Below are 21,204 nucleotides of genomic sequence, written 5' to 3'. Positions count from 1 at the left end.
GGCAGCCTCCCATCTCCCCAGTATCTGCTTGACAGCATGATTCCTTCAGAAACTGTAGTGTTAAGTGCTCCCCCTAACCACTGCTACCTTCCAACAGTTCTTGGGAGCAAGGGCTTTTCCACAGCGCAGATGCAGAACCTAAGCTGTTATTGCAGGCTTGGGCTGAACAAGCTTGTACCATTTTGCTCTTCATTGGGTGTGATGGGTATGCCACATAAAGCAGCTGTCATACAGCTCTGTCTGCTTCCAGACTGTGAACCTAGACTTCAGAGAATGCCTCTGCTTCCATAGGGTTCCGGTCAAGTAAGGTTCCATGCACTAAAGCTGGCCCTCCTACCTTCCACACTTCCTTGCCCAGGTCATGTGCAGGTTTTGATTCTCCTGGGCTCCAAAAAGCATAGGAGAGCAAGAGGTCCTTTGGCTTTCAATGGACAAAACAAAATTCTAACTCAAGCACCTTTGCCTGCAATTTCTTCAACAATTTTATTTAATAAATTCCCTCTTAAAAGTTTTGCTAATGCAAAAAAAATTCTTCGCACACATAATGCAGGGTTCAAAAGAGTACCTAGGGAGTACCTTACACAAAAGAAGCTGCCAAGACTAACATCTCTCTTCAGAAAAGTCTTTTCAGATTGTTCCACCAAGCTACCATACCAAGGCCCTTGAATAAAGGAGGGTATAAAAGTCTGTATTGCTGATGCTTCAGTACTTCAAGGACTCTTCAGTCTTCATGCACATCTCATCTTCAAGGCTAGAAGGTCTTTGCTGATTGCATCCTTCTCCAAGGTTACAATAGTAGCATTCATTTTAGAAAACTGTAGACAATGCAACTTCAAACATTAATTATCTATTCAGATGCTAGCCCTCTGAAGCTCTCCAGTCTCAAAGATGAGGCTAATAGAAAGTAGTACTTTTTCTAGACCCTGAAAAAAAACACTCTGGTGATTTCTTTAGTGAACTCAGGACATTTCTTTGCCTGCTTCCAGAGACAGGTAAAATACATCTCTGTTCCCTCGAACACAGAGTTGAAAGATGCACTGCAACCTAGAAGATTTGGAAAAAAGTGTTATTCTTCACCCAAGATCCCAAACTAAGGAAATAGCATCTTCTTGTCAGATTCTAATAAGACTTTTCACTGTAGTCAGAAATCTTAAACTAAAATAAGCTTCACAAATATAGCAATTTTAAACTGCCTTTGCTGTCCATCATGGAGAGAGCTTGTGACAAGAACAGGAAGGTGCAGGTCCAAGAGACTTGACTGAAAACTTTTTTCTAAACTGCTCTTCTATTTCAGCAGAGCTGGAAGCAACTTTATAGTGATGATTGGTCGGCCAAACTATTAGGGGCCTCTTTCCACTTACAAAAGCATCTCTCACAACTACAAACTACATCTTTCAAAACCTCTTGTACTACAAGGCACATTAGAGCTAAACTATGCAGCAACAGCCAGCACAGAGGAAACCCTCACTCACTACAATGCCACAAACCTCTCTACCCTCCAGAGAGTAACCTAGGGCTGCTCTCCCCACAACTAGCCTCCTATAAGTCTCATCCAAACTGAACTCCCGTTCTTCCCCAAGTGACACAAAGTAGCAGCTGGGAAGGAGGTGGAAAGTCTCCAAGTCAGATCGGTCTGTGGGGAAGTCCAAAAGAGATACAGTTGGGGAGCTGTTAACATTAAAACCAAGCTGAGGAATGACACAAGGCAGGCACATCCCCTGCTGTGGGGATCTTACAGTGCACAGAAGCATCAGCCTGCCCTGCCCCTACTCTAGAGGAGCTCCAAAGCGTGCAAGAGGAAGCCCCTCTTTAACAAGCTCACCAGTTGGAGGAGAAGCCTGTTCTACAGAGCTCTATAGCTCAGTCTTTGCAAGAACTCTGCAGGACAAGCACTTCTTCAAAAAGCAGTACCCCAGCACCTGCTGCCTTCTTCAGTTTGATCCCTTTAAAACAAAGCTCCCTGACCAACTAGTTCTGGCATAAGGAGACACTTATATAGCAGTTTTACAAAAGGGAAAATTATGTGATCATTTGAATGGCCACATAACCACATAATACACTTGGACCTTCAACTAGTCAACCAAGTCTTGAAAAACTTGAGGATCTACAACAGAAAGCTGAGATACAACAACAATTATTTTCATGCTAACCGTTTTTTCCAAATTACACTAATATACACACCTAACAAAAGAAAGTGCTTTTGATGAGGAGTCTAATGTTTCTGGATCATGCAAGAAACGCTGGCTTTGTCCAAAATCCAAACTACGATGTGACAACACTGGGTGACAGTCCTCCTCCAAAGGATGACTATTCATTCTTCCAGCTTGTGGGGAAAGCTGAGCTTCTCCAGATTCACTGTCCTCCTGCCAAGATTTAAAGGCAGGAAATGGCTCTACAAAATACAAACAAGAACACAAAAATGGCACTAGTCTATTAAAAGAGTAATAAAACAACAGTGTCAAAAGGAAAAATAAATGAGTATCCAATGCTTAATCTTGTATACTATAAACAATATGTCACACACAAAGTGAATAAATATAGTGAAATACATTAGAAAGCTACAAATTCTGTCAGGTATTTCAAAATATATCTAATGGGTATGCATTTGTTTTACAAAATCAACAGCACATTCGTGCATTATTTCTAGACTTAAGCAACTTGGAGACTATGGGAAGTATGCATTTTTGGTAAGAGTTGCAGAAAAATTACAGAGCAGATGGATTTCCAGAGTACTTGACCAATTTATTTATATAGTTATCCTCTTGACATTTGAATAGTGCTAGGTAAAATGGACACTATCAATTAGTTTAGGAGCAATATTTATTTACTTAAATCCATCTCTACAATGATGAGGGGGGGGTTAAATTAATATTTATGTAGGCACTACACAACTCCAGTCTTCTCCATGTGTTGATCTGCAATCACAGTTCAACACTACTCCTGAAGCTATGCTGTGCTGGCAAAATTGTTTTTGTTGTGAACAAACAAGGAGGTAAACATAAAGGAGTTACAAATGTCAAGCTCCATCAGAAGCAAGGAAACTATTTGTTGGAGAGACTGCTTTTAAGCAGGGGATTACAAAACAATAGAGAATCTCTAAAAGGTTTAAAAAGTTAAAACCTTAACAAGTCAGTTGATAGTGTCCTTTAAAATTCTGAAATATGTTTTATTGCCCAGCAGTTTGCTTATATTTCTAAAAAATATTTCATTTCTCTTTTCAAAAGGTAACAGAATCTGTATTTTCCAGTGAAAGTCTGGAATTTGAAAACTGAGTTCAAAGTGTGCAGAATGACAATAAACCCACAATGTAACATTTAAAAATAACCCTTGTACCTGCTTCCCATTGAAAAAGAAATTCATAATTGTTTGAACAATTGACTTGTAAACATGAGTGTAAGATACAAAAAGGGAAGCTTTTTCACTTGAAGATCAGAATTGTCCCAAAATATGGGAAGAGCAGGTGAAGGGCTAGTTAGAAAGCAAACCATAAACCATCAAAAAGGCAGATAACTGAACATATGGTGAACCATACTTACCCTCCCCTTCTCTCTGCAGATGCATTGTTTTGAAATCAATGAGGGGGAAAGTGATAGGGCATGACGCTAATAAAATGAAAAAGAATGGCAAAAATACTAAAGTGAACACACAGCACAGTCAGAACAAACCATACATAACATGTAAAGCAGGAAGATACAGTACCACAGGAAAGCATTCCCACTGCTCAATTACTCATTTGGGCTAGGTCCTGAGAGCACTTAACTCCCAGTAACTTCAATGGCAGTTAAGGGTTCTCAACACTTGCCAAATGAGGCTGTTAATCCAAAGTCTTTACAACGTTTTAAAAGAAGAAAATCATTTTTGACTGCAATTCAAATAAAAACCCACATTGCATCTCCACATTTTAACAAACACACATGTTCAAAATACAGCTTTTGTTCACAAGTAAGTAATGGAGATCAGTAATCCTTATACACGCAGGACAAATGTGGAAAGCTTCTTCTTCCACCTATCACCCTCCAGTGATAAGATTAAATGATTTATGTCCCCGAGTTTGCTTTTTTCACTATTAGAAGAGCAAGCTTTTAATGCCATTTAAACGAGGCAAGAATCTGACTGGTCACAAACCTTTTAAGATTCTGCCAACAAAATATTATAATGAAAATGAATCCCAATCTTGCAAACAGTTGCACTAATGAAGACTTCTGCATTCACAGGGCCTGCACTCATTGGCTTAAAACAGGATGCCAAAAAGGTCTGCACCAGCATGAGCGCTTGGAAGATTGGGGTCCTAACAATAATTCTAAACAGGACCAGAGAACTAGACATTCCTACCATCTTAAAATAAATTTACGCAAAACGGATCAAAAAATTAGCTTAAGAACTGGATATATGAAATTAAGGTATACTCTATATATAGAGAATTCATGAAAACAAAGAAAAATGAAAGCCACATAGGTTTTATCAGAATATATAATGAAAACAGATTAACACTGACGTAGTGTACAACATAATATAAATAAGCTATTGCGAATGAAAATGTGAATTACTTTCTTTAACTATGCACAGGCCAAAATGTTCAAACTTGGATGCCTAACTTTGAGCAAAGATTGAAAACTTGGCCTCAGGGTCCTCAGCATCCTGCGCATAGTTACTCCTGTATCAAATGGTATGCCCTCCAAACTTAAAATTTTACTAGCACCCAAGAGCATAAACTGGCAACTAATCTAAACACATAAATAGAACAAACAGTTTCTTTTGGCTCAAAGCTAACTATTTTGCAAGGTATGGGAGGGAATGTGTGGATTCATGAAGGAAATTATTATTGGTGGAGACCAATTACACGCAAATAATATGCATAGGTAAAATGAGCATTATCAAACAGATGACAAACTATAGTAGCAATTATCTCAAATGATTATCACTGTTTGATATTCTGAGTATAACTTTATACACTAACTGAGATGTGCTATATCTGCTTGATGAGTCACTAATTTATGTACACTTTAGGAATATTTCATTAAGGTTTAAGTCTGGTCACAGGGCAACAAGGGAAGGAACTGTTTCCCTCTTGCAAGTTTGCAATCTATCAAAGATTGCTTGTGATTTATAAACCATGCAGACTTTGTTCTCAAAAACATGTCATCAGAACAGCTTGATGAAAATACAGCTTTACTCCCAACTGTTTGTATTAGACCTTGTACTAATCTGTAAAAAGTGCTGTCTACTCTTTGGTTTTTAAAATAAAAAAGTAGAAGTACATGGACTCTGATTATGCTATTATTGATGGCAGTGAACAATATTTTCCCGGTGTCTCAATTCCATTTAGCCTAGGTGTAGGTGGTTTGATGAAAATTCAGATGTATCAATATCAGAGGAGGAAAACAGATCAAATCCCAAGTTAAGACAAATATTTCAAGAAGTGATGCATGAAAAAGTTACGGTTTGGGGTTTTTGCATCAATCAAGAGAAGAAATTATATTTATTCATACATTTTAAAACACTTTTGTTAACCCCTACAAAACCCGAACTTCTGAAAACTTGGAAGAAAAGTTTTTAAAAAAATGTTTAATACCTTTCTTCATCTGAAAGCTGAAAAGCTCTCAATACACAATTTTAGGTCTTCCAGTGGAACAGGGAAGACAAGACCTGACATTCCTTATATTTCTAAGGTAAAAAAAACAAGTAGATTTTTAAAAAACTTTCAGGTCTAATCAAACGTAAATTGTGTGGCTAGTGTTTAATACCTTAGTTTTGCAATTCAATAAAATGTAGAAAGATTTACTCTTGCCTTAAATTACTATTAAGGGCAGATGCGCTTTAAGTTAAAAAAATGTCATTCACAAGAAACTACTTTGCTTATATCATTTATAACAGAAGATTAAAGCAAACATTTTCAAAGGAGCCCCAGGGACTTATGTGCCAGGGTTTTGGCACGTAAAATCCCTTAGGATTCTTAGAATATCTCTAGTCTAAACTTGGTGGTTTGCTGCTTGGTTTTTTTTGTTTGTTTGTTTCTTTAAACTCCTGCACAATTATTTTTTTCTTTTCGATTTCTAAAAGTCCTTTTCTTAACTGGGCTGTAGATTGGCAATGACCCCTGGGTTCAGCAGTTTAAAGTCCTGTACATGGTGGTAGTCATACCCAAGTGTAAATAAGCATTCTTCAGATAAAACTGAAGAACACACAAGCATGAGCAGTCAGATAATGAAATAATTAATAATGAAATATTATTGAATAATTATCTGAATAATGAAAACATCTTACTTATAGGGCTGTCAATTAATCACAGTTAACTCAAGCGATTAATGCAAAACAAACTAACTAGATTTGTTAGCTTTCCTCTGGAATGGTGGTTGAAGCATTAAGGGGCATACGAATGTTTAGCATATCTGGCATGTAAATACCTTGCAATGACATTTACAGCAATGCCATGTGAATGCCTGTTCTCATTTTCAGGTGACATTGTAAATAAGAAGTGGGCAACTTTATTTCCCATAAATGTAAACAAACTTATTTGTCTCAGGGATTGGCTGAACAAGAAGTAGGACTGAGTGGACTTGTAGGCTTTAAAGTTTTACATGGTTTTATTTTTGAATGCAGTTTTATATAAAAAATTCCACATTTGTAAGTTGAACTTTCATGATAGAGTAATTGCTCTACAGAACTTGTATGAGGTGAATTGAAAAATACTACTTTTGTTTATATTTTTCCAGTGTAAATATTTCTAATAAAAAATATAAAGTGAGCTCTATATACTGTTGCTGTGTTGCTGTATGCTGTGTTGTAATTGAAATCAACATATCTGAAAATGTAGAAAAACATCCAAAAACATTTATAATAAATGTAAATTGGTATATTATTGTTTAACATTAATTGCCATTACCATATATACTCGATCATAAGCCGGTTTGTTTACAAGCCGACACTCCCCCCCCCAAGATGGATAAGTAAAAATGGTAAAAACTGTATGACCCTTTCATATTTCAGGGGTTGGCAGACTTCGGCTCCCGGCCCGTCAGGGTAAGCCGCTGGTGGGTCGGGACATTTTGTTTACCTGGAGTGTTCGCAGGCACAGAGCCCCTCAGCTCCCAGTGGCCGTGGTTTGCCATTTCCAGCCAATGGGAGCTGCGGGAAGTGGTGCTGGAAACGGCAAACCACGGCCACAGGGAAATGCGGGGCTCCATGCCTGAAGATGCTCCAGGTAAATAAAAAGACAATGTATTAGATATTCAATTCAATGATTTCATAGAGTTTAAAATCATCAAATTTTGGTGTAGACCCGTTTATAAGCAGACTCCCGCTCTTTGATGAGTCACTTTTTTACCAAAAATATTTGGTTTATGAATGAGTATATATGGTAATTTTTTTTAATCTTGTGATTAATCTTGATTAATGTTTTCATTTATTTTCATGATTTTGAATACACTGCAAGATTAGAGTAAAAATTACCTTCCCATTTGTCACCATCAGATACATTCTTCAGATCTAGATGTGGTACTTGGATACATACTGCTTCCTCAAGAACATTAACACTTCCATCTCCTGATATTTCTGATTCAGTGTTTGCATTCAGGTCACAAATCTTGTTACTAGAATCCTGTATTTAAATAAACAGTACATTTATTTTCATCATCTGGTAACTGGGCACCAGGAACTAGCAATTGCCAATTCTAGTGCTGCCATTAGTTTTTTTGTGTGGCTTAATGTCTCTCTGCTTCCCTACCTGAAAAATTTGCATATTGTCATAAACCTTCGAACTTCTTAGAAGAGTAACTAAAATTTGTAGAGCACTCTGTATAGTTCTTTACATTTTCAAACAATTTTTAAAAAAAAGGTTAGCCAACCAAAGGTTTCATTTTTCATGAAAGAATATTTTACTTCTAGAAGACTATGCATAGTCATCCGATATGGTTTTCCACTAACACATACCCCACACACACACACATGAAATTATCAAAATCCTAACCCAAGTTTGTCGACACAGTGGAAAAGCTGTTGAAAACTTTAGTTTACAAAAATAAGGAAAAAGCAAACGAAAGAAGCAATTTCTTACCAGAACCAATTGTGAAGACATTTTATCATTATCATCAACTGAGTCACAATCTTGCCTAAAAATAAGAGACAGACTGGTTATTGTTTTAAATAAAGATTGTTAGCTGATAGTAACAGTTGGTGATATTCTGCTCTTCACAAATAATGACAACACTACCCTAGAGAGAGAGAGAGAAGGGGACATCTAGGAAACTGGCAAATCGTTAGACATCTTTGTGTGCGGGACTTTACACCCATCGTATAAAGACCATCTGTTATTCTCTTGTTTGCAATAATTGCTAGAACTGTAATGGGATTTCTGAAGAGAATATTTTGCTGCATTGGTGAAAACAACTGGGTAGCAAATATTACTGAACTTAGTATTTTAATTCTTCATTCTGCTCTTCCCCAGCCCAGCACTTAAGATTTGAGCAGTAACAATCAAGACAAGTTCATTTTGAAAAAACTTAAAAATATATGTCAGTTGCATTCCCGGCTGCACCAAGGCTGCTTCTGACACCTTCCCCATCTCTCCTTCCCAGAACACGTAGCTGTGCGAATACCCAGTCAACCAATCACGTTTTTGCCTTGAATCTCTCTTTTTGAATGAAAAAACAAGTTCTCTGAACTTTGGATGCCAACACTACAGAAAGTTTGTGTGCCTCACCTTTCATATTTTTAAGTGGCAAGTTCATAAATGCTTCTTTTTGCCTCTGTGTTATTGCATTGTGACCAATTACCATAAACAAATAATTCACATTTTAAAAAACAATCCACAACTTCCAACTGATATTAGTGAAACTGAAATGCATACCTTTCACTGTTGTTTTCTTCATCAACTTCTGCATCTTCATTACATGGCTTCAACAATATGCCAACAGTCTGTGGGTAAAAGATTAAGTTTAGACATTTTTCAGACAGATATTTTGTAAAGTGAAAAAATCTTCCTGTAGTTACTCCCTGCAAAAAACAAGCCAGAGCTTTTTATGGATCATATAAGTCAGGTCCAATTGAATGATTTCTTCATATTCAAATGGAACCAATAAACCTTTTACACAAATAAATAAAGAGAGAACACACAGTGCACAGTACTAGAAGTACAGCAGTAGCTTTCCATTTTCAGCACGTCCATAAGGTTTTTTTGTTCATCTATGTTTGTTTAGGATGTGGGCAGCATTATTCACTGGAATGTGCCAATCGTAGGCCAAATTTTGGGTCTGAACATTGTTACGACAGCAACATTACCTAAGTCTAAGATAATTATGTTGGATGAAGGCTTCTGTTCAGTATGTGTAAAATGAAACATGTCTGATGGACTTTCTAAAAAGGGACTATTAATCCCAGTTACTAAATAAAGCTACAACAGGGCTGTAAAGTGGTGAAGAAATCCTGGCAGTTACTGTGACACTAACTCAGAAAAGAATGTTAGATGGATACACATCACCATTTTGTTTGTTAAATCCTAATGCAGGTAAGACTGATTGCTCCAGCTTGGAGTTCACTGATTTTTAAAGAGTAGATGCTACTGTAACCAGGTAAAACAAAAACAAATGTCCACAGAAGGTACTCTTTTAAAAAGCCAGTGGCTCATTTGGGATGGTTATTCAAAACAGTATGAAATATAAGAAAGACCCTAAATTACCTTAGTGTCTGAAGCGTAAAGTTAATAAGCAGCTCTCAAATCAAATGAAAACTGTTTAAACAGAATGTTACTCAATACAGCTTAGTAAATACAAATTCATGTACAGCAACCAATTTTGCAAAATAGACAGCCTTCTATCAGATAGGGCCACTGAAGAGGCCCTTGTGCAGGAAGGGAGGTTCGAGATGCTTGTCCCTGTGGGTGCTCCACTTCAGGTGTCCGTGCGCCCCTGCGCTCGTAATCAGAGATTTATGATAGCAGTGCCCAGTTGGGTCGCACATGCACAGTTCCAGTCTCAGGCTGCTTCAGGCGGTTAACTGGCGCTGTGTGACCAACCCCTGCTCTATTCCTTCTCTACCGCAGAGCCTAGTAATGAACTCCGAAGCAGAGGGGAGGCGGGAGGGTAGTGGAGCACCCAGAGGGACACACATCTGATCTCTAAGAGCCTCCGTTACTGCACAAAGTGAGTAATTTTCTCTTCTTCAAGTGATGTCCCTGTGGGTGCTCCACTTTAAGTGACTTCAGAGCAGTGCCCTCCGGTGGAAGGAGGGGGCTTCGGCATTGAAGTTGCAGCAGATGAGAGTCGATGTGACAGAACAGGGTATTGTAAGATGCGTGTTGTTGCAAAGCATAATGCTGGGTAAACGTGCGTAGTGCGGCCCAGGTTGCAACGCTACAGATTTCCATGATGGGAACATTGTGAAGAAACACTATGAAGGCTGATAGGGCTCAGGCAGAATGCATGCAGATCCCCTTAGGGGGCTGTCGGTCATGCTGGAGGTAACAGGATTTTATGCAGTCCGATATTCATTTGGATAGCTGTTGTTTGGATATGGCATTGCCTTTTGATTGTTCGGTGATTGAAAAACAGTTTTGGAGACTTGTGAAAAGATTTTGTTCTGTCAATGCAGAAGGCTATAGCCCTGCGGACATCCAAGGAGTGTAATCTGGACTATCATCTGTCCGTATGTGGTTTGGGGAAAAAAACTTTGGGAAGTGGATGGTTGATTGCAGTGAAAGGATGAGACAACTTTAGGTAGAAAGTTGGAATGTGGTCTGAGGGATATTTTATCTTTGAAAAAGATTGTGTAAGGTGGGTCTGCCATGAGAGCTCCTTGAAGTTTTCTGTTTCCGCCCCTGATGTTCATAGTATCTATGGTGTTGTGCATACAGAGGGGATTGGAATCTTTGAGAGGTTTGATAACTTCCCTGTCTTCTTTTGATCTCAGGTGTGTGAATGCCCAGAGATCACAAGTCACCCTTGAGTCCTTGAGCATGTGTAACGACTCATCTTTGTTTTGTCTGCAAAGAGTTTGGATCCCTCAAATGGTAAGTCTTCTACAGTCAACTGTACTGGCTATAGGAATCCAGATAGATGGAACCAGGAAGCCCTCCTCATAACCATCGCAGTTGCTATAGATCTCACTGCTGAATCTACCGAGTCAAGAGCGGCCTGTAATGCTGTTCTGGTTATGAGTTGACCTTATGACAGATTTGTACTGTTCTTTTTTGTTGTCTGGAATAAACTCAGTAAATTCAGAAAGACTTGAGTAGTTATTGTGGTCATACTTTGCCAGTAAGGCTTCGTAGTTTGCTGTTCTTAATTGTAAGGTCGCAGCAGAGTATGCTTTGCAGCTGAAAAGGTGGAGCTGTTTCTAGTCTTTGTCATACGGAGTATTTCTGGAGTATTGTTGTCTACCCTGTTCATTGACTGTGTCAATCACCAATGAGTTTGGCGTTGGATGTGAAAAGAGGAATTCAGTGCCCTTCGCAGGCATGTAATTCTTTTTAAATCAGACCTCTTACAGGTAGGTGGAATCATTGCAGGGGTTTGCCAGAGCCACTTCAAAGGGTCCATAACGGCATCATTCATTGGAAGGGAAATTTTAGGTGAGGTCCATGTGTGCAGTATATCTACTAATTTATGTCGAGACTCCTGGACTTCTTTCAAAAGAAATGTCCAGTGAGGTGGCAACTCTCTTGTAGAGGTCTTGGAATTCTTTGAAATTATCACCTGTGTTGGGAGGTGAGAGCATAATCGTGTCATCAGGTGAGGATGAAGAGAAGTGGACTTCAGGTGCATCGTCCTGGTCAGAGAATTCCTCCTCCTCTTCAGCCCCATTCTGAGGTGTCAGACAGTCCCTGTGGTGTTAATAAAGGTGATTGATGTGTGCCAGCTCTGGGAAGACCGACAAGTACACGTCATTGTTGTTGTAGATATGCTGCCCACGGGCTCCAAAATGGCCATTGTGGTGGGAAAGGCATAATTTTTTTTAAAAAATCAAAAGGATGGGGATAAAGTATTAATGCTAACTATTCTAACAAAGCGAGAACTAAGCTACTCAGAAGCTGCGAGGCACTGCTAGTTGCTCCAACTCAAGCCAAAGGCAGTAGAGAAGGAACTTGGGGGTTGGTCACACAGCGCCAGTTAACCGCCTGAAGCGGCGCAAGATGGGGACCGTGCATGTGTGACCCAACTGGGCACTGCTACCATAAATCTCTGATTATGAGCACAGGGGTGCACGGACACCTAAAGTGAAGCACCCACAGGGACATCACTCGAAGAAGACTGCATTACTCTGTTTACATGCATACAGTTTCAGCCCCAACTTTCTGGCCCCATTCTAGTTCAGGGAGATGATTTCTGCCAACTAAGTTTCCCTTTCAGTTTCAGCTGGATGGCTAAAGCCCCAAAAAACACTTATACAGGAATATAGAGTTTTTGGCATACGAGGACAGATATGTTTTCACAATGGAGAGGAGTTGTCACACCACCTCTGCTGTATAGTCTTATAAAGCTGCTTTGAGATGAAAAATGCCATGTAGATTTTCAAATGATATTTCCTATAATAGTACATTATATTATTATAATCTGAGCCATCATGCTAATGAGGGGCTATAAAACCCTAATGTCTGTATTTAAAAAAACGTTGCTCTTGGATACACACAACACTTCCAATTAAATAAACGGGCACAGTGCACACTTATCAAAAGGCAAAAATGGTCAGAAGATCTCCACTGCGCTGAACATCAGGCACAAAAACAAGAGTTCATCTATGTAAAAAGATGTGATTTCAACATATTTAAAAAGAAAAAAAAATATCAAGATTCCCCTCCAGGTTCTTAGTATCTGTACTTCAGATACTGGAAGGGAATGTTTACTGTAAAAAGAGTACAAATTAATTAGTTACCCTTCAGTAACTCTTGTCCTTCAAGATGTTGTAGTCAATGCAGATCCCACTGTAAGTACACAGGCACCCCATATGAGCGAGACCAGATTATTTTTGCTAGCAGTGTCCATCAGGGCCATGAACAAACCCTGAGCCTCCTCGTACTCCTATAAAGGCATAAAAGGGGGGTGGGCTCTGAAACCTCCTCAGTTCTCTCGCAATTCCTGTGAAGCTGAGGACTCTGAAAAGCAGAAATGGATGGCAGATCTTGGAATCCACACTGACTACAAAATCTTAAAGACCACAGTTACTGTAGGGAAGTGACCATACTTTCTTCATCAAGTATGTGTCACTGTGGATCTCACTGTATGATATAGGCAAGCAGTAACCTTATGGGGATGGTGGGTATGAGGAGTATCGATGGTGTTAATCAAATAAAGATTGATGCACTCCCCTTCCAAATTTGGTGTCTCCCTGGCTGACATGTCAAGTGCATAACATTTAACAAAATTCAGAGCGTTACTCCACGTAGCTTCCTTACAAATCTCTGGAACTGGCACATTTCTAAAGCAGGCCGATGGGGCTGCTTGTGCCCTGATGGAGTTCAGCTTCACATTCAAAGAGAGAAGTTCACAAGACAATTAGGAACAGGTGGAAGTGCACTTTGTGATGTACTGGAAAGTTTGAGAAAACTGCTGAGCCTTTTGATACAGCTGATACGGCCACAAAGAGATGGGTAGAAAGCTGGAAGGCCTTGGTTCTGTCTAGATAGTAGAGCTGAGCTCTGGAGAAGAAGTCCAGGGTGTGAAGTTCTTTTCTTCTTGGGAAGACAACTAGTAAGGTGATTGAGTCGAGTGAAATTCTGAGACTACTTTGGGAATGAACTTGGGGTTGGTCTCATCACACTTTGTCCCTGTGAAATGGAGTGTCAGGCAGTTTAGCCATAACAGCTTAGATCCTGCTGATTCTTCATGCTGACGTATGACAACCAAGGAAACCACCTTGATGGTAAGGTAGTACATTGAACATTCCAATAGAGGTTCGAAGTGAGGTTCCATGAGCCACAAGTGGACCACACTAAGGTCTCAGGTGAGAGTTGGTCTCTAACCAAGGAATAGGCATGGAGAAGGTCCTTGATGAGCCATGAGAAAATGGAATGCAACTGAACTGGCGCATGGTGCACTCATTACTGTTAGATAGACAGAGTGTCTTGACTGTTTCAGAAGCAGCACATAGTCCAGGATCCTGGGGTTCAGAGCTTTGCCTGGATTCACCTTGGTTTGAGTCACCCATATGGAAAACCTTTTCTGTTTCACAGAGTAGGTTCTTCTTTCCTGCTCTGCATCAGAATTTCCTGTACTTGTCTGGAGTACCTGTCAGTGATACTATTTCAAGCAGTATCCGGGCCATCAGGCGCAGGGACTGTGAGTCTAGGTGCATTATCTGACCCTAGTTCTGAGACACTATGTCCAGGCAAATGGGAAGTTGGTTGGATATCTAGAATAGATCTGATAGCCAAAATTGTCTCAGCCAGCATGATGCTATCATGATAACAGTAGCCCTGCCTCATCTGATCTGGGTATTATCCTGGGGAAACAGAGGAATCTGGGGGAACGCAATGGAGCCAGTATTCTTGAGGCAGATTGTCCTATAGTACCTATGAAGCAATGAGGCCACTTCTGTTTGTAAAAGGCTCTCATGAGAATAGTCCCTGAAGAGGCACGGGGAAAACCGTGGGAAGAGTAAGGAGAGGAACTGGATGGTACAGTGGTCAGTGATGATATCCAGCACCCATTTGTTGGTGACAATATCTGACAATGCCTGATGAGGCAAGATAGCTTCCGAAAGAAGTGCTGCTCATTTGACTGGTCATGGTACAGCTCTTGAACAAATCATTAAATTTGCTGCCATATGGATGGATGATGTGCATGTGGCCTGAGTTGAGGAGAGTTGACAGGCTCTACCATATCTCAGCTGCTTCTTAGACTGCTAATCTGTCTATGTTATGACTTCATCCACTGTCTCTGCTAATGTTCTTGTTGTGGTATGATTTGTGGTATACCGGAAATTTATAGATTCCTAAGGACCATTTATGGGGAAAGCAACATTGGTTGGTCCGTGAACAGTTTGTCAATTTATGAGATTTCTTGGAGATGACTGAGGTCTGTGATCTAAACCAGGAGCTCTTGGAATACTTTAAAATCACCCCATGGATATTTGGGCTGGGCTGACTGTCAGCTGATGAGAAGGATAAATCATTAAAGGGTACAGACAGGAGCTGCTGTGCTTGTAACCCTGGACACTGTTCTTCCTGGCAGTCAAGCAACAGTGGCCAAGCCAGTGATGCCATTGGGGAGACCTCTCTCTGAGTGGCTCTTTGATGCTTGGGACAGTAGGTGCTGGTTGTGGTCACACCTCTGGTGCAAGGGTTGGCAGGGTGCTTTTGATACGAATCACAGTGCCAGTGTAGTCTGCTCCATCTCACTTGCTGTTGAATGAAGCCTCGGGGGTATGTCTGGGTCTCTCTGTATGAGATGATGTAGAGCTCTTCCTTGAGCTCCTCCCCTGTTCTAAGAGTTCCCTTTCACAGCCTTGCTTTGAGGTCTGGGGCATTGCCTTTGATGTTAAGCTTCTGGATGCATCCAACACCATGAATGACATCAATGTGTATGTCAGAGCCAACTCTTTGTTCAGTGCCAATTTCTCTGCCAAAGTCTTAGGCATCAACTGCCTACATCAGGGGTGGGGAACTTTTCTTCTAACCAAAGGGCCATTGATCCACAGGAAAAAAAAAAAAATCAGTTGCGGGCCACACACAGCCCTGGGGAGGGGCGGTTCCTGGCCAATGGGAGTTGTAGAACTGGCGCTGAAGGCAGTGCACGGAGTTTCCCTGATCACTCCTGTTCCTAGGGGCCGCAGGGACATGCTGGTCGCTTCTGGGAGCTGTGCAGAGCTGACCAGACTTTTAATGGCCTGGCAACCCTAGCTTCCTCCTGCAGCAGGGCAAGCCAGCGCTTGCAGTTCCAGCCTCACGGGGTGGGGAGGGCATCAAGGCTTGGGGCTTCCAGCTGCAGCACGGAGACTTGCCTCGCACCAGATGAAATGAAGCAGTGGGCTGCATCCGGCCTGTGGGCCACAGGTTCCCCACCCCAGCCTACTTGATGGTCCATTGGACTGTGCTGGCTTAACCAGTACAGGGACCTGGAACCTGGGTCTTCAAGGTCCAACATGACTCTTTTACGGGTTTAAGAATTGGAGCTTCAGCCTTGTCTCTCTAGACTTCTTTTCAGGTCTGGGTGGAGAATGAAAAGCAGACTAAGTACCTGCTGGGTAGGTACCTGCTATGTCAAGTCTTCGAGCGGAATTCAGTTCATCGCAGGATGTGCAAGGCTTAAAGCCCATGGATTTTGAGTCCACCATCTTGAATCCTTGTACCAGAGAAGTGGGGGTGTCAGGTGAGCAGAATTCAATCCAAGTGGAGTTTATTCAGTCCAAGATTTTAAAATGAAGAAACCAAAGGCTGTTCTGAAGATTCTTCAGATGAGCTGAACATTTTTGACAAGATAGCAGATGCTAGAGTACCAGCAGGTAAGACATTTCCAAGTTCCATCTCACTAGCACAGGTAGCAAGAGCTAACTGGAGGAGCAACACGGAGATCCCACCTTTTATGCCCTCATGCAAGAGCACAAGGAGGCTCAAAGTGCACGTGTGGTCCCAGTGGACACTGCGAGTGAAAAGAATCTGGTTTCATGCACATGAAGCACATATGCACCTACAGCAGAACCCACACTGACATACTTGAAGAACAAAGCTTGCACTGAAATTCAATTTTTAAAATTGTGGACACATCTCTATTGATCTTCAGTTAAACAAAAATCCTAATTTTACAACATATAGCTTTTGAACTTAATTTAAGACCTTCATCTTGCAAAGAATATACACCCATGCATTATGTTTATGAATAAATTATGCATATGTGCAAGTCTTTCCAGGTCTGGGGTCCTAACTGGCAATATTCCATTAAGATATTGCAAATATTCTGGTCTCTAGAAAGTCCTATTTCATGGTATGGACCTCACCAGCATGAAAGAGAGCCTTCTGATGGTATCAGTAAAAAATTACTTTTTAGCAGTCTAGCTAAGATTTCTGGTATTAAAAGTGATTTTTTGATATTTTATTAATTTAAATAACTAGATTTACAAAATTCAGCCTGCATTTTACCAACAAAATCAAAATGTTAAAACAGTCAATATCAGAAAAAACACTCCCTAGCTACTTTAAACCATAAATTATTTTGAATAAAAAAGGCTACCAGTGGGAAGGGGAATTAATCTGTTTATAAAAGACAGAAGACAAGAAGTTCATGTTTTCCTTCTGGCTAATTTTAAAATCTAATTTCACATGTTTTAGTTTTTACTTCAGTGGACAGCACTTCACTAAACTCTTTAAAGAGATTTAGTATTAAAACTTAACGAAAGAATCTGGAGAATTGGTATGTTCAAAAATTTTATTTATCCAAAAATAACACCAAAAAAAGGAAAATACTGATATTGCTACAATGGCATAAAGAGAGAAAATTAAGGGACATCATTTCGGTCCCCTTTAGGGACCCCAACTGACTTTCCCTTTTCTTCCTCTTCACAGGTAGAATTCTCTCCCTCTGCACAGATAAGTTCATACATCAGCAAAGATAGAACCAGCTGCCACCACAGCAGCAGCACCTGGGGCAAGAGACTGACTGAAAAGAAACAGAGCTGCTTCAAAGAGACTGGGGAGGAATGTTGGGGAGAAAAGGAAGGAACACATATCCCCACCACAAAAGTCTGTGGGAAGCGTGGAGGAGGGTTGGGGTGAAAATTAGGAGTGTGGGGATGATGCTGGGGTACAAGAACTCAACAAGCCAGTTATAAACCCCCACTTTCCCCACAAAACCATACCAAAGGCCTGCCAGACACAGCTGCAGTGTTTCAACCTCTGCTCAACTCCTACTGCTATCTAACACTTAGGACTGATGTTACTGTAACTGACCGAGTGGGCTCCCTGGCAGGATCCTCCCCAAACAAACAAAAAACAAACTAACACCACTCTCTCCACAGCCTTCCCCCTAAGCCTCCTAGTGCTGTTTTTTGAGAAGGTGCATCTTCTTCAGGAAGCCTTTGCTAACCCAGGTGCTACTCCAGCTCGCCCTATCCCTGTTGATGCACAAACCCATATGAGCAAGAGATAGGGCTGCTATCTGTGAAAATGAAAAAAAAAAAAAAAGAAATGGTGAGTCAAGGGCCCCTTAAGATGCAAACAAATTAAATGTGATCAGACCTACACACATATACTTTAAAAAGAGATTGAGTTTGGCAGAAAAGGCAAGTGATTTTACTCAAGGTAATACAGCAAAGCGAAGCAGTGTCACATCAATAAGTAGAACCCAGGTCTGCAGTCCAACTCTTGTGCTCTAATCACAAGATCACACTGCTCTAATATATAGAAAGCATACCCTCTGCTCCTCTTACCTGATCATTTTCTTCTTCCTCATATACAGAATCAGGCTGTATAACTGCACTGTCTAAATCAGTGCAAGCCAATGTTTCAAAGCAGTCTCTAGTATTCTCACTGCTATTAATACCATTATCTTTAGTAACATCATCCCTAAAAGAGACAGAAACAAGCAGCTCAGAAGAGCTTACAATAGCCTATGTCATGGCTTCACATGTTCAAAAGAGTTACTGAAAGTTATTTTTATTTAAAAATCCTGACATCTTAAATAATTTTGCAGATTATTTGCAACAAAACTATCCTGAAACACAAAACTACTGGCACTACCTGGAGAGTTATGTAACTTGTCAAAGGGTAATACATTTGGAGCTATTTTAATAAAACTATTTAGAACAAGGAAAAACAACATTTGTTGGAATAGTATTTATTTCATGGGTATATATGTATTTTATAATCGGTTGACATTCTAATGAGCATTTAGTAGTACACACGCTGGCATAGATGTTTCTTCTATAGGAAGAATCTTGCACAAGAATTTTGACCATACAGCCAACCAGTTATCCATTGATTGATTTAAGTTTAAACCAATCATTTTAGGTAGGATAACAAAAGTAGTATCCTTCCAGTTATTAATGGTGAGATCTGTAGTACTAATCAAGGTACTGGCAAGCATTTTTTACTTTAAGCACTGAAGCCAGACGTACATTCACTACCCGCTACAATGTGTCCTAATGAATAATGACAAAACTGAAGGCCAAGAAGACAAAGGGTTTGTATACACAGTGGATTAATTCACACCAGAACGGTGTAAATTCTGGTGCGCACTAGCATGTTGTGCGCTAACTGGCCTGCGTGGACCCTACTGGTGTGCACTGAAATATTCTTAGTGCATATTAATATAGTACTGCTTGAAATGGAAACATTAACACGCACTTGGGAAACTGTCATATGGACCAGTGGGTGTACTAGTCTGCACCAGGGGGTTAAATACCAGTGTGCACTAGCATGTTGCGCATTGTGTATTCAAGCCCTAAATTGCTGACATTCACTTCCTAGATATCAGATTTTGGTTTAAGATATAAGAATTGGATTAAACTAAATAAATCATAGATTAAAAAAATATCACTAGGTGAAACCTTTTACTCAGTTGGTATTTGAGACTTTCATGTTTCACCATTTAGAAGATTAGCTGTTTCTTCCATTTCCAGCAAATTTGTCACGCCTTGTAAAAACCAGGCATGGGGTTTTGAGGTTTTAAAAAAAAGTCTCTCAAACAGAACAAGGATAAAAATTGATCTGAGAGAATTGGGATGATTAACTGTCCGCTCAACAGCATTATTAAAGCAACTGTTAATTACCTTAGGACTACACCCATTAAGTTTGCCATTCACAAAAATGGAGGGGTTGGTTGTATACCCAATCTGGTAGATGCAAGTCCTCTAAAAAAAGCTCAAAAAAATTCTTCTCATCTTCCTTCCATTTACTAGAACTGTGTGCAAAGTATGTTACATATTCAGATATACGCTTCTAATAAATTGTGGAGAATTAATAAAGAATTGTGAAACACTCCAGAATTTTTGAACAGAGACAATTGTTTACCCCACATATACTGCATATCTAGAGGCAGAGTTCATGTGATAAACTGCAGAACTATGTGATAAAAATATATCATGAACCTTTGGCTCCTTCACCTTCTCTCTTTCTACCCCTCTGCCTCCAGGGGCTTATTCCAACACAGCAACCTGCTGAGCAGCTTCCAACAGCCTTTAACAAGCGCTCTCCCTATATCAGATGTCCAACAAGATGGGTTGAAAGTTTAACAAGTAACTATTCTCTTAGTTTTTAAATTAAGCTTTGTGCCAGTATTCTAAGTTTTCAATAATATGTTCTCTGAATGATACACTTTTACTTTGCATGTTTTCTCTGTGTTTTGGCCTTGTACGTAGTATAAATAATCCATTGGCTGCAGTGTTTAAAGGGCTCATGATGCCTCTAGAAGGAATGTTATCATATGGTGTCTATTAATCCTCAGTGACTAGGATGAATACAAGGGTTGAAATGCAGCACCAGTGCCAAAAACATCTATTGGTTTCAAGTTTAAGATAAACAAGAGAGCCTGCACCCCTGTGATGCAAGCTGGCCATCCACTAAAGCGCTCACGATGTATCAAAGGGAGAAGCTTGTGGACAGAAGGACTTTCAGACAATTACACAGTTTTACTTATAAACTAATCTATGGAACTTTTAGCTTATAAAACTAAAATTCTGTTATAATCATTTGTCTTTGGAAAATATAAATTACTTATAATTGTCCTCTGAAGGTTTTATAACAGAGTACTGAGACAGATATTGCAACCACATGCAGTATCTTTGTTTTAAGATCCATTGTTTTAAATTAATGGTTAATGCATGGCTGTGTTCCACCCCACAGAGGAGGGCTACCATAGCTCCTCCAGGAATCAGAAACAGTGGGTGGTGAAGGCAAATCAGCCAGGCTGTAAAACCCCACAGAGGTTTACATATACACACTGAAACTAGATTCTTCAGAGAGTAGCAGACAAAGAAAGGATTTTTGAACGAATAGCTTGAGTTTAAACTGACTCAAGGCCTTCCTTCTCATCCAGCAAATGAATAGGACCTTCTGTCCAATGGGGGGGCCCCAATGTATGCATAAGAGTTGGAAGGACTTGACTTACTCAGCCCCGTAAGACTGATGGGTGACATCTGGTAAGCTTTTTAGCATGTGTGTAGGTTATTTTGTTGTTTTAAAGTAAAAAGCATTACAGAGAAAAATATATTAAGAATAAATGTGCTTACTTAGAAGGAGCTGTGTGGTAACTTATAACTGCAGGCAACAGACACGTCATAGAC

General features: G+C 40.0%; 1 protein-coding gene across 3 annotated transcripts in view; it reads right to left on the bottom strand.

Moving 5' to 3' along the window:
* Positions 1-21,204, bottom strand: part of FAM13B (family with sequence similarity 13 member B) — a 77,381-nt gene that overhangs the window by 13,628 nt on the left and 42,549 nt on the right. For 2 of the 3 annotated variants that reach the window (XM_084636652.1, XM_084636653.1), the window contains exons 10-15: positions 18,352-18,487; positions 8,846-8,913; positions 8,054-8,108; positions 7,450-7,597; positions 3,537-3,602; positions 2,182-2,392 (exon numbers count right to left, since the gene is read on the bottom strand). In XM_084636652.1, the coding sequence (XP_084492778.1) occupies positions 2,182-2,392; positions 3,537-3,602; positions 7,450-7,597; positions 8,054-8,108; positions 8,846-8,913; positions 18,352-18,487 (684 nt within the window). The remainder of the gene's footprint in view (positions 1-2,181; positions 2,393-3,536; positions 3,603-7,449; positions 7,598-8,053; positions 8,109-8,845; positions 8,914-18,351; positions 18,488-21,204) is intronic. The other variant, XM_084636654.1, reaches the window with a different exon arrangement.

This window comes from Lepidochelys olivacea, assembly GCF_965140295.1.
Source record: "Lepidochelys olivacea isolate rLepOli2 genome assembly, chromosome: 8".
NCBI classification, from domain to species: domain Eukaryota; kingdom Metazoa; phylum Chordata; order Testudines; family Cheloniidae; genus Lepidochelys; species Lepidochelys olivacea.
The sequence above is the reverse complement of the archived record's forward strand: the minus strand, read 5'-3'. Positions and strand labels throughout refer to the sequence as shown.